We start from the raw sequence: 13,649 nt of genomic DNA on the forward strand, positions 1-13,649 counted from the left end.
GATTGGCCCAAATGGACCAATCCGCAGAGCACCTCACACACCAGGATCCCTTGGCTAACTAACAGGGAGTCCCCATTGACTTGCATAGAGCTCCCTGAACGCTGGTAATAGATGAGTTGGGATGACGGAGAAATGCTCTCCGCAGACCCATTCTCACAGCGTTATATAAACCTTTTTCTTTCTCAATATCAAGCCACACTTATTGTTTTTACTTCGGCTGTGAGTGTTTGTGTGTGCTCAGGATGAGTTTCGCTGTGTCCCGCTGTATCACCGACTCGGAAACCTGTCCGCTCCTCGCAGCAACGAGCCTCGCAACGTCCCGACCAATCAGAGCACACTGGGCTCACAGGGAGGGGGGGGCAGCAGCTCCAACAAGCCGTTTAGGACAGAGAGTGAATACACATCCTTTACAGAGATGCTGTATGAGAAACCAATGTGAGTTTTGAAAATTGCACAATTTAAATATATTCTAGTAGACCTCAACAATGGAAATATGATCAGCAGAAATGACATGGGACCTTTAAGGGCGTACTTTTTTTTACCTTTTTGGACCTCGTTATGCTTGTCAAGTATAACTTTACTTTTTAACAAGGTAAGATTTAAGTCATCAGAAAACTCTTATTTTATTGAGAAATAACGTGAGCAAATGTGGCCTTTAGCTAGTAGCTGTCTCATACCGGTTCACGTGGAAAACACATATTTTTTAAGAAGCACAACTGCTCTATTTTTCGTTTAACCAGCTCTCACCATTTGTTTTGGAGAGGAGGAGACCTCTGCAGATAATTAAGCTCCCACTTTATATCTGCACTAATCAATGGTTTTAAAGTGTACAGAAACATTTACTACGCATTAGAAGAAAGGGGTTGCTTGTAATGACAAACCCTCTCAGCTCCTTCATCCAGCTCTATGGATCTTCTTAAATCCACAGCACACTTTAGAATCTTTCAGGTCATTAATTTGGTGTTAAACTTTAAAAAGTTTGGTTCAGTCTGACCCCGATCAACAGCAGCAGCTTCCATATAAATAATAATTCTGATAAACCCACCGAACAGCCAGATATATCCCTCAGGAGTAAGGGAAGACCGTAAACAAACAGCGCTAAGAGTGAGAGAGAGAATGTTGGAATTACAAGGCGGACATAAACAAGGTGCATAATGAATGCTAATGTTGCTCTGGGTCTGCTGGATGTGTATAGGGCTAACTGTTTAACAGGCAACACACAATAACAACTTTATAATGTGACATTTCGATACTATGTATCTGTTTGCACCGACTTCTCTGTGCAGCCCTTCTTTCAAAACATACACATTTTAGTTAAATGTCTATATTGTGTGTCTGCAACACCCTATGTGTGCAGCCCCTTTTTACATAAAGCTGAACAAAAAAACAAAACCATTTTTCAAATAGTTTTGAATAGTTTCATAGCACTTTGGTGTTTTAGTATTATAATTGTTTTCTCTATGTTCTATATCCTTCATCTCTGTTTGATGAAAACCACACATTCCTTAAATCCACAAAGGAACATGTCATTTGACTTGTAGACCACAACATACATTATTTTCATTAAAGAATATATTCTTACTCTATGTGGTAAATGGTGCCACACCCTAATGAGCTATTTGTATAAAGATTTCCAAACTCGTTGACATCATATCAAACAAATCATGACACATTCATTGCACTTCAACACATTTACGCGCAGTGGGTTGTGCGTATGTGTTCGGATCAGGGGAGCACAGGTTCAAACCCCACTGCAGTCAGCATGTCGTTGTGTCCCTGAGACACTTCACCCCAAATTGCTCCTGCTGGGATTGCCCACAGTATTGAGTATGTAAGTCGCTTTGGATAAAAGCGTCTAACAAGTAACATGTAATGTAATTTACAGATAGAGATCATGCAGGTTCTCTCAATAAATAAAACACTTTTTCTGTGTGCAAATCATATCTGTATGCTCTAAGCTATTGGCATGATGTTTAAAGGCTGTGACTACATTTACAGTGTAATAGCAAGGCGTTTCTAGGTCAGGACGCTGAGTCTTTACCTAGACCGGCTGCATTAGAATAGGAATTCCAGTATAAACTATATTGACGCTCATGATTGATTTCAGTAGCTGTTACTGGGTCAGCCAACAGGACGCACGTCAAGGCCAGCGGATAATGAATCACACCGGTCACACATTAACATATTTCACCATTCCCAGTTAACTGTTTACTCACAGTGGTTCATCGTAAAAGAAAAGGATTTATCATAAATGTTTTAGTATGTATTGCTTCATAGTGCAACATGTAGACTTCTGATTAATGCCAGCTCGCACCAATGTTGATCGCTCATTTTTTCAAGATTATCTGGTTCTTTTAAGGTTTTCTAATGCAATGAAATAAAGATTGTAATGGGGAGTTTTTGCCAAGCATCAATAATTCAATTTCTTTGGACAAGAAAGATGTCCATGTGTTTTGCGCACTGATTTCTTAGATACAGATTATGTTACAAATGCTTGTCTGATTTTCTTAAGATATCCATATTTCAGGGTTTAAGCAGTAAATGTGCTGTTCATTGTGTGTTGATATAATGTTGAGTATAATGCTTGAATACTAGTGACACTTTCCAAGGGAATTGTCAAGCTAAATAGAAAAGTCAAAAGCACCAGTCTTGAACAAATGAATAACAAGATCATTGACACGTATTCCCCCTGTCTGCAAACAGCTGTGTTACAACCTAATATTCACTCTCCACTAACTCCCAAGAAAACATGTGTTTATGCTGCAAACCTTTCTTTCAGCTGTCAGGTAGCGTACTGTGGGTTAATTAGAGTTTGTTGTTGTTGGCTATAAAAGCAAAACAAAAATGAGGTGAAAGCCTAAACTGCTTAATGGAAATGACAGAAATTGTAGAATCACAAACAGGATGTTGGTTAAAAACAATCAGAGCTAACGTGTCGGTTGTATGCCTGAGTAAAAGAGGGGACATGTTAAAGTATGATTTGTAAAAAAACCTGAAGTAAAATTAGGAAGGCGTGAACAATTATTTACATGTTTTAAGGTTATTCTTACATTAATTAGCTCCAGTGAACAAAAGATGAACCTCTATCTGGATTTATTGATATACCATAACAGCTGAGGATCATGGGTACTGTACCAAACCAAATCCAACCAAATGAGTAGAATGTGACTAATAACAAACTAACTTGAAATAATGAAGATTGATAATCAAAAACACAAGTTCAATGAACCAGGTGACTGCTGTGTTTCCTGTTAACTTAAAATAATATAAAATAAACAGTAAGATATGGAAAGAATAACATCAGTAAAAGATGATTTATGTCAAGGGCTCCTCACAGCTTCCATTTACACAGAAGGTATTTCAGTTCAGAAGAATCACTATAAACACAACCTTAACCCTCAATCTGACCGATTTACTACTTTCATCAATCATACCTTTTTTGTTTTACTTTCAATTGCATTAAGGCTTCATGATATCCTTCACAGTAGACATGTGAACATACAAAATCGCTGATCACCACTTTCATTGGATTTTGGATGATTTAGTCAACTTTGTAACACCCATGGTGTTCCCGCCATAAATAAAAGGAATTAGTAACCATCTGCATCACACACACACACACACACACACACACACACACACACACACACACACACACACACACACACACACACACACACACACACACACACACACACACACACACACACACACACACACACACACACACACTTCAGGGGACATTACATTGACTTACATTCATTTCCTGGAGACTTATCCTAACCTTAACCATAACCAACACATGCCTTACCCTAACACTAAACCTAACCAAGTCTTCACCCTAAAATTAATGATTCCCCTCATGGGGACCTCCAATGTGTCCCCATAAGGGAGGCGAGTCCCCACACGTGACTGTGTAAACGGATTTAGGTCCCCACAAGTATAGTAATGCTAGGCCACACACACACACACACACACACACACACACACACACACACACACACACACACACACACACACACACACACACACACACACACACACACACACACACACACGTGTCGTTGTCCCGCTCTTACAGTATGTGCCCATCCCCCCACATGGATCACACCTGGCACACGCAATACATGTTCAGTGTCTATTCTTTGTATACTGTATGTACTGCAGTTTTTCATGTGTACCAGTAGTCTGATACAATATGTACAGTTTGAAAGGGTGTTAAATTCAATTTGGAGAATGATTAATGTTTTTTGTGTTACAGTTTTTCTCGATTGCTAACACACTAAAATTCTACATAAAGCACAATTATTTTAACTGACACTCAAAGAGCAAAACATCGGCTCAAATCTCCGAAACTCTAAACACGTTTTCAGCTTTTCACACAATTTGCAAATCAACATGGCACTTTGTGCAAACCACTGCACACGTTTCTCCACGTAAGACACAGGCATCTGACATAAAGTCACGTGTTAGCTGGTTTAAAACACTGATATTCAAATGCCTCACACATGGACCAATGATCAAGAAACACGTTCCACCTGACCAAACACCTGATAGCATAATTGTTGGCTCATCAATCAGGATGTTAGCACTATAAAAAGACCACAGGTGAGTACTTTCTTACAGCAACAATGGAAGCCAACATGGAAGCAAGAGGAAGAGGAAGAGCTGGGGTGAGAGTGAGAGGAGGAGGAAGAGGTGGGGTGAGAGTGAGAGGAGGAGGAAGAGGTGGGTGAGAGTGAGAGGAGGAGGAAGAGGTGGGGTGAGAGTGAGAGGAGGAGGAAGAGGTGGGGTGAGAGTGAGAGGAGGAGGAAGAGGTGGGTGAGAGTGAGAGGAGGAGGAAGAGGTGGGGTGAGAGTGAGAGGAGGAGGAAGAGGTGGGGTGAGAGTGAGAGGAGGAGGAAGAGGTGGGGTGAGAGTGAGAGGAGGAGGAATGAGAGGTAGAGGTAGAGCTGGAGGGAGAGGACGTGGACAAAGAAGAATACTCTAATTAAATGAAATGTTATCAACCATGGTTTGACGATGAGAGGCTGGACAGAGGGTTCAGCCTAATCTAAGCCGATGTACTGTCGCCTCTGTAATCCGGACACTTAGACTTGAAAACTGGTTAGTTACCAGTTTGTAGCTCTGCATAATTCATTTCATTAGTGCTTATATCTGTTGTGTGAAACACTTCATTACTGTAATTGAATTGTTGGCATGTTGCATACTATAACTGTACACAAGTCCTGCACAATGTACTGAGGTAAACTTACTTTTATGCAACACAGACACTGACCGACCACTATGTCTTTGTTGTTTATCTGAAGGACTGACAAAAGAAGAGGTGGAAGGCTAAGATGTGAGGCAATGAGGCACAGGAAGCAGCAGTTACAAACTGGGTTTTGGCAAACAACGCCATCACACTTAGAGAGATCCGAAGCATCGTAGCTATGTGCTGAGATGTTGCACAATGTTATCTTTGAATAAAATGTGATTTTTTTTCCTTTCTTCATTTACTGTATGTCTGTAAACTCAAGCAATCTTTCTCCGCAGAAACCTCTATGTGCAGAGCATAGCCCATAACAGATGAAAGTGGTTCTCAAACTTTTTTCAATAATGCACCCCCTTTGAAAAGAAAATGCAGCCAAGTACCCCCTGATCAGCGCAAAACTATTTGTTAGGGGGAAAGCCTATATAAAGAGGTACAGTACAGTGCTGCACCATCAGTGTCTGATTTATTAAAACAACAACCTTGTAACTGAGAAACACTTAAATGCTACATTTCAAATGTTTACAATCCATCACTAAATTCATGGCAAACCAATTTTAACATCATGCGATAACACTGAGACGACATTATTTGCTTTGAACTGATCTTTTTAATAAGTTGTAATTACAATGTAGTGAAACATGTGCTTGGGCTTCACTGAGGATCTTTGTCATTCTGAGTAACAGGGAGGCCACTGCAGTTATTACACTTCGCGTTTTGAAATATGTAACTCTGTTAATATAAAACCCACAAACTTCGTTACTTTTCCTAAAATTGGTCTTTTTTTTCCTTTCCTTCTTCATTAACATAAAATAAATCTCACGTACCCCCTGCAGTACTCCAACGTACCCCTAGGGGTCCAACGTACCCCCATTTGAGAACCACTGCTTTAGAGTATGCTCAGCAGTGTGTAGTTGGGTGGTCAAACAATATTTGGTGCTAAAGTTTGCAATAGGTAAGTGTTTATGTATTTTTGAGTGCAGTTGGGTGTGGGGCTTTGTGAATTGTGTTTAGTGTTCTGAGAAACTGAGCAATTAAAAAACAAATGTGTGTTAGCAATCGAGAACAACTGTAATGTAATAGCAGTTAAAACAGGACCGGTAGAATTTGACCGCGGACACCAAAGTAAGGGGGGAACGAAGACAATAGGAGAGAAAGGCCTAAAAACCTTTCTTTTAAAAAAGCCTTTTTATTAAACTTGTGTTTCTTTCCATTATGCCTCTTGTAAAACTTTGGGATTGCTTTTAGCAATGAAAGGTGCTTTTCAAATACAATGTATTATTATTATTATTATTATTATTAACTCATCTTTAAAACATAAAAAAAGAAAAAGCTGACTCACCTGCAGAGCTAGCAGCTTCTCACTGGGCTTAATGTGTCGCTGTATCTCACACGCCACAGGCTGAATGACTTTAATACCGTCTTCATAGAACACATAGAACATGTTTCCAATGCCGAGACCTGAACAAAAAAGCAAAAACAGCCTTGTCACACACTGTGAAGACCCCAAAATAGCATATGAGACTGCACAGTGTGAACATTTGCAACGGAAATAAGCCGACAACATTGTTATCTACGTTCAAAGCATCAAATCATTTAATCCCCCTCATCACAGTTCAGTAACCCTATTACAAAAATTCAATTAACTCAGTTTAATGAATCCTATAGTGAAGCAGAAGCAGTCTAGACGTACCTTCTTCTCGCCACAAAATGTTTGCCACTGTGAGGGAGAAAAAGAGGAAAGCGTGGTTAAAAATCAATGCAAGAATCAATGGGGTCCCTTTGTGAGAGCTACCCGAACACTAACTCCTATTGAGGCAAAGAGGAGAGCGGGCCGCATTAAAGTTTTATGGAAACTGTCTCTCTGACACCACACCTCGTGCAACAAACAATCGATAGAGCCCTCTGCTTGGAAATAATTTGATACCAAACACTGGAAAACGGAGTGCAGTCAACACAATACAAGTACTGTAAAGCGTTTATGGTTTTTGCTGTAACACAAGTATGCTGAGAGACATAAAAATAGACTAATAAATACAAAATCCAAGACATCAGATCATCAATACGGGCCGTATGGATAAGACGCCTTAGGCTTCAAGCTCAGATGATTATCATACGTCATTAAGAGGGATGTGTTCCTTCTTCGGTGGCAAACCCAGTTCCTGCTCCTATAGAAGGTCATTTCTCATTACATTCACTTAAAGGTGACTAATGACGGGGAAATGTCGAATGAAAGCCACATAACAACCTGAGTGGCTGACCTGAAAAGCACAGCAGCTGTTTGATTTCAAAAGCAGCCACTGGAGAGAAAATATGCCATCACTTAAAATTACACGACTAAAGAGTGATGTGCTAAGGAGAAAAAGAAGAGCCATTATAAAGTTATTTTGCATGTAAATTCTGCTGCTCAATCATTCTTATCCTCCGCCACAGCAGCTGCAGTACTATCCTCTCACGCTGGCTTTTTAACCGTGACCTTCTCTCTCATTGTTCATCCGTCCCCCGGCCTTCCCTTTGCTTCCCCGTCTTCAGGCATTCTCAGGCTACAAACCAATCTCCAGCTCAATTCACATCCGATTCTAATCTCGCCTCTATTGCAATGCTCATTCCCGCAGCCTCGTGCTCGGGTGGACGGATGCAGAGAGGGGAAAGGGGAGACAAAGCCGAGCAGACACCGTGTGTCGTTAGTCAGCCTTAATCTTTCAAAAGTGCTTTGTCAAGTGTTTCCTGTGCACTCTTGCATACCTTTCATCTCATTAAAAGTTACACAAAAAGGAGTAGGGTCTATAGATAGGAGGGACAGAGACGGAAGGGAGGGAAGGGAAGGGCAAAAACAATACCATTTATTTGAGATGTGCCAAAAAATGGAAAATGGAGAAAATGGGAAAGAGGAGTTGAGATGAGATCTTGTGTGCTCGGGTCTTTTCCAATAGCCCACAGTATTGATGCTATTCATCACTTGGCAGAGAGACTGTGGCTGTTCTGCTCATACAAGCAGCCCATACATCAACTTCATCATCCATATAACAAAACAAGCCGTCTGCCACTGTAGGCGGTGAGTTCACTCTTTCTGGCCGTAATAACTGTGTTTCCACCGGGGTCCAAACATTGGGAACGCCACGCTCTGCCTGGACTCTGCACTTCCTGCCCGTCGGCAAGGTTACATAAATCCAATTTGTTTACGGGAGCAGTGACAGTGGGCCAAAATGCCTTTGGTGTTTACCATAGTGGCATGGCAGGAAGACAGTGGATGCATAATAAAAGGTAGAGTGATTGTGTCGGAGTAGACGCATATGCAGAATGTAACTGTGGAGCCTGCGGTGTGAAGGCTTTCCACGTCTTCCAGAAGTTTCTTGGAAATGTTCTACTTTAATCATAAGGACAGATACTTTATTATAGAATGCAGTAGTCACTTTCTATGATGAAGCAGAACAGAAATGCAACGCCAAAGGGGAAATACATATCTCTGTCTTTTTGCTTTTTTCCTCATCTGCATTGATACAAACAGAGACTGTTTCAGTGCAATGACTCATTACATGCAGCACAGGTAAAGCAGATATCCATGTCTACAGCAATGCCAACAAGACTTCAGATGCAGCTGCCAGCTCTCACTTAAAGCACATTGGATTCAAACGCCTCAGGACCCCCCGCCTTGGGTTTTAGCTAAAGCCTCTAAACCTGAACATCAGCAGAAATGTGAATTTGCATCAATGTCTTGTCTTTTTCTAATTTTATCACTATTGATTCTCTATAAAGAAAGTGTCCTGTTTATATTTGTTCTTATTATAATCAAGGATTAAGAGGACTGACTTTGAGAGAGCTGTGAAAATAAGCTTCCTACTAAATGCAACGGGGAGCTACAATAACACACAGTTATTTATGAGTGTTATACCTGAGGATGTTTTTACCCCAAAAGTTTACTTTGATCATTTAGCCATGTTTTATTTTATGGATAAATACTTTGATTTGAAACTAAGTTTAAGAGGCATTCAGGTATACAACTGGTGATACCATATTTTTCTTAGTAATAATAATTTTCATAATTATTACAATTGTTTTGAGGCACTTTATATGACACCCAAGGACAGCATACAGTTCATAAAAACTCTACGAGTTTAAAAGGAAACACCTGAAAAACACACAAAAGACATTCAACGCAGACCCAAATGAAGAGAAAAGGAGAATAACATTTAAAGGTGGGGTAGGTAATTTTGGAGAAACCAGCTTGAGTGCGCTAGAATTTGAAAATACACAGCCGGAAAAAATCTGCCACTTCCTTCCAGAGCCCCTCCTCCAACACACACGAACGCGCACATGACCAATGAGGGCACGAGATAAGTTTGTGCCCAGATGGAAGGCTGACAGGCAGGTAGGCCATCCAGTTACTTTAGCCGGGTGATCAGATGATCAATTTCTTTATGGATTTTTTGTCAAAGCACTTAAGATATTCATTGCTATCGGGATGTTAAGAGCATTCCATGGAATATAACAAAAAGTGTATCTCGAGCCGGTTTCTCAAACTTACCTACCCCACCTATAAAGGAAACAGAGAATGATGAATATTACAGTGTCAACCAACCCTAACGATCATAAGTCACAATGTGCCGGTCCATACCTATACTATTTATTCTACCCTGTCTGTTGCTTTTAACCCCAAACCCATTGGTTCCTACAGTTTTTAACTATGTCTGGGCTTTGTAGTTGAATTTGACTTTACTCAAACTGCTGTTAATATTGTTTTTCTGAGGACCAATGATATGAATATTGACTATTTGTCAGAAATGTTTTGAATATTTGTTTAACAATGGCACCTCTATAGCACAGAGGGATAAGATATATCAGGCTTTGGCTCTACTACAGGCAATATTTATTCAATTCCTCTTTGTTTTGTTTTTTTATTCAAATAATTTGTATATTGTTGGGGAATAATTTGCCCTGCAAGTCCTCCTCTGACGCAGCTGACCAACCTTGAGCAGCCGTTATCTCCCTTAAGGAGGGGCTGCCCTAGCATATTGTTGATGTTGCCAGTTTATGACCGGGCAACTCTCGGTCAGAGATAGTTATTGTTGTGGGACACCTGGAACACATCCTTCTCGGGGCTTGTTGACTCCAAGGTGTGAAATCTTCGAGGCCATAAGCGTCAGCTGCAAGGGATTCAGTGTCCCCGTCTGTTTAGTCTATGTTGATTAGCCTCCTCCAAACTAGTTAAAACCTCATGCAAAGGAAGGTCTTGTCAGAATTGATTGTGGCAACTCCCGTGTAGTCAGAACCTCTGACTCTTGACTTGTCTTGTGAATTCTCCGGCTCCAAATAAACCATCAGTGTTTGACATCAAAGCTCCAGCTCTCCCCGTGTCTCCTTTTGAGTCGGTGACTCCTCCTGCATTGCTACACAGAAGTTTCCCCCACATATATAATTAGACGCACGTAGAATATCACCAGCCTTATCTTAAAAATAAAAACTGCTTAATATGTAGTTTACAAAAGGAAAGGTAGAAAAATCCAGTGCAAGGAATTGAGAATCATAAAGCATTGTGACGTATTTCTTTGCATCAACTTGAAAGCACCCTGATTAATTAGACTTACATGTAGACATACTTTATTGTCATTTCAACAAGACACAGAGTGTACTATTAAAACGAAATTTCGTTGTACTGGCTTACAGGAAGAGGACAATATAAAAACTTGCTAAAATTGTACATATAAATAAATAATAGTGACTTAAAAAATAATAGGGGGTCAAACAGGAAGTCATGAAATTGTAACTCTCCGAACAAAAGCAGAATTACAAGGTATATTTTCCTGCATGATTTGCAAAATGAAAGAGATAGTTTATACAGTAGAGGAGAAGTCTCAAAGGGTAATTTAAACGGGGAGATATTGTCCAATTCAAAGCATCCAAAGCTGGTGGCCTTTCTAGTGCTAAAGCGCTTCACTACTTTATGCTTCTCACCTGACTTCTTCTCTCTGCTCCACATAGTCATGACTCACATAGTGATCAAGTCCCCCTTCTGACAAAAGTCTTTCAGCTTTTACTACCCATCCATTTCTCAGGCAGAACATTCTTCAAGACTTTTCTCATTGCTTTTAGCACCTCTCTAAAGATTGAGGGCCAAATTCAACGGCAAGTCCCCGGCAGTACAATTTACAGGCAGGTAGAGTCAGGAAGCTTTCAAAAATAACTAGACTGACTGCGCTAGAATTAAAGCCGGAAGCCTGTGGAGGACTGGGGGCTGTATCATCTTTTTATGAGGATAAGTATTCAACAGACTTAATCCTTGGAGAAAAACACCAGAGAGTTATAAAAGATGTATAAGCTACTGGAGAGAGTTTGAAACATTTAAGCATGAACAATAAAGTGTCTGTGCTCATCACAAACGTAAAGTGCAATAGGAGTCACGGAGAGTTAATATGAACCGCCTTACAATGATAGGAAAGGCCAGATTTCTTCTAACAGTGCATTTTCAATATAATATATACATTTTAAGTCACAATATCAACATGACCTTTTAGCCAGGTTATGTTAACATTATTTTTGTTTTATTCTGTGTAAAGTTATCATCATAAATAAGGAATTGTACATTTTTCTGAGATTGTTGTGTGCTTGCTTTGTCCTCCCTGCTTTATGTTTTGCATTGATTAATTCGTTTTTGGCGGTATTTTACAGAATGCATGATCTAGAATGTTCTTAAGCTGCACTGCTGTAACCGGGGATTGCATGCATTTTAAACTTCCTGTTGGATTTACAATATTTATTTCGCAAAGCTCGTAGCATGAAACTCAGTCGACAGTCAGAGCTGCTGGGACTGTGGACTCCTTGTTGCTGACAGCGTGTCCAACACCGTGTGAAAGCCCGCTGTGATGGGGAGGGACGCCTCTGATGGGAACATGGACGCTATTTTGGCACGAGTTGATGTTTTCTATTCAGAGGATATGGAGCAGACAGCATGGCCGACAGAGTAAAACAGAATCTTTTAGCAGACTTTAGAGTGGAGTGGTGGTTTTCATCGTATCTAAGTGATTGCATTGTTTTCTCCCAACCAATCACTTCACCAGCCGATGTCCCTGATTAGATCTTCCTCTCGGCCCGGATGTGTGAAATTAAACAGTTTGAAAATGTACGAAAGGTAACATTTCAAAAATAAAAAGGTCTGTAAAGACGAATGTAATGGTGGAAGAAGTACTCAGATGTTCTTGAGTTAAAGACGTCCTGAGTGAAATTGTGTTCTTAATTATAAGCACACAATTATTTGCTTTCAAATCTACCTAAATTACCAAAAGTACTCAATATTCATTATGGCAAATTAAGGAATCCTAAATGAAATATTATTAGCTTTTTTTAATTATTATTATTGATGCATTAAAATGTGTTTATCACTTAATTGTTGCAGATTGAGCTCAGTTGTATTACTTTATATAATGCTGGGTAACGTAATCTTTATCAACAAACCATTAATGAGGTTGTATCAATAATATGAATCTGCAAAAACTAGTAACTAAAGATGTTACATTAATATAGTGGAGTAACAAGTCCAATATCTCCATCTGAATTGTAGTAGAAGTATACTCAGGTAAGGTCAAATAACCTCAAAATTGTATTAAATACAGAACTTTATTAATGTAATTCGTAACATTTCAGCACTGGGCAGGTGAAGTATGTAGAATATATATTTGGGTAAAGTATAGAGAACACATAGCAAAGATTTCATAGTCTCTATACGAAGAAAACAATAAAAGGCTGAAAAGGGAACAACAGAGGGGATTTATTAGCGAAAAATGATTCATGGTTGAGGGAGGCGGGAGGGTTACATATCAATAATAGTGATCCAACAGTTATTTGCCAAGTTCATACTACCAGCTAACCCTTAAAAATATATATTTGTGTCCATTAGGTTTCATGTGTTACCTGTTTTTAAGTGTCAGTACCTTCACATAAAACAAACCACTCTGTATTTAATCAAAACCTAAAATGGCTAAATCGTTGAAAAATCACACAAAATATGCAGATGTAATGAGACTCGTAAGTGACTCATGACTCAGTGGGGATGTTTTGCAGTGCAGCTCTTTCCAGCCCACTAGAGTTTCAAGACATTGTGTTCCAGCTGAAGAACGTAAGGGTCATATATTACTTAACGGGCCTCTACAGTGAGTCATGAAGTATTGAGTAAAGAAAACAGCATAAGAAGTGAAGAGTTCACACTGCGAGTGGAGACCAGAACAGGATATGAAGCAGTTCTCTCCACCTGATGCCCGTTGACCCACAAATGTAGGCTTACTGTGTATTGTTATGTTACATAGGCACTAAATCTACAAAATAAGCTATAGTTAAGGGTAGAAATATTGTACTTAACCTGTCAAACCCGAGAGGACCCTAATCCGGGTCTGGCGGGTAGTTTTTTC

General features: G+C 39.8%; 1 protein-coding gene across 1 annotated transcript in view; it reads right to left on the bottom strand.

Moving 5' to 3' along the window:
• Positions 1 to 13,649, bottom strand: part of fstl5 (follistatin-like 5) — a 200,649-nt gene that overhangs the window by 22,815 nt on the left and 164,185 nt on the right. Inside the window, exons 11-12 of the mRNA XM_034227644.1 lie at positions 6,944 to 6,970; positions 6,593 to 6,711 (exon numbers count right to left, since the gene is read on the bottom strand). Coding sequence (XP_034083535.1) covers positions 6,593 to 6,711; positions 6,944 to 6,970 — 146 coding nt within the window. The remainder of the gene's footprint in view (positions 1 to 6,592; positions 6,712 to 6,943; positions 6,971 to 13,649) is intronic.

The sequence above is a fragment of the Gymnodraco acuticeps genome, unplaced genomic scaffold (genome assembly GCF_902827175.1).
Source record: "Gymnodraco acuticeps unplaced genomic scaffold, fGymAcu1.1, whole genome shotgun sequence".
Classification (NCBI taxonomy): Eukaryota; Metazoa; Chordata; class Actinopteri; order Perciformes; family Bathydraconidae; genus Gymnodraco; species Gymnodraco acuticeps.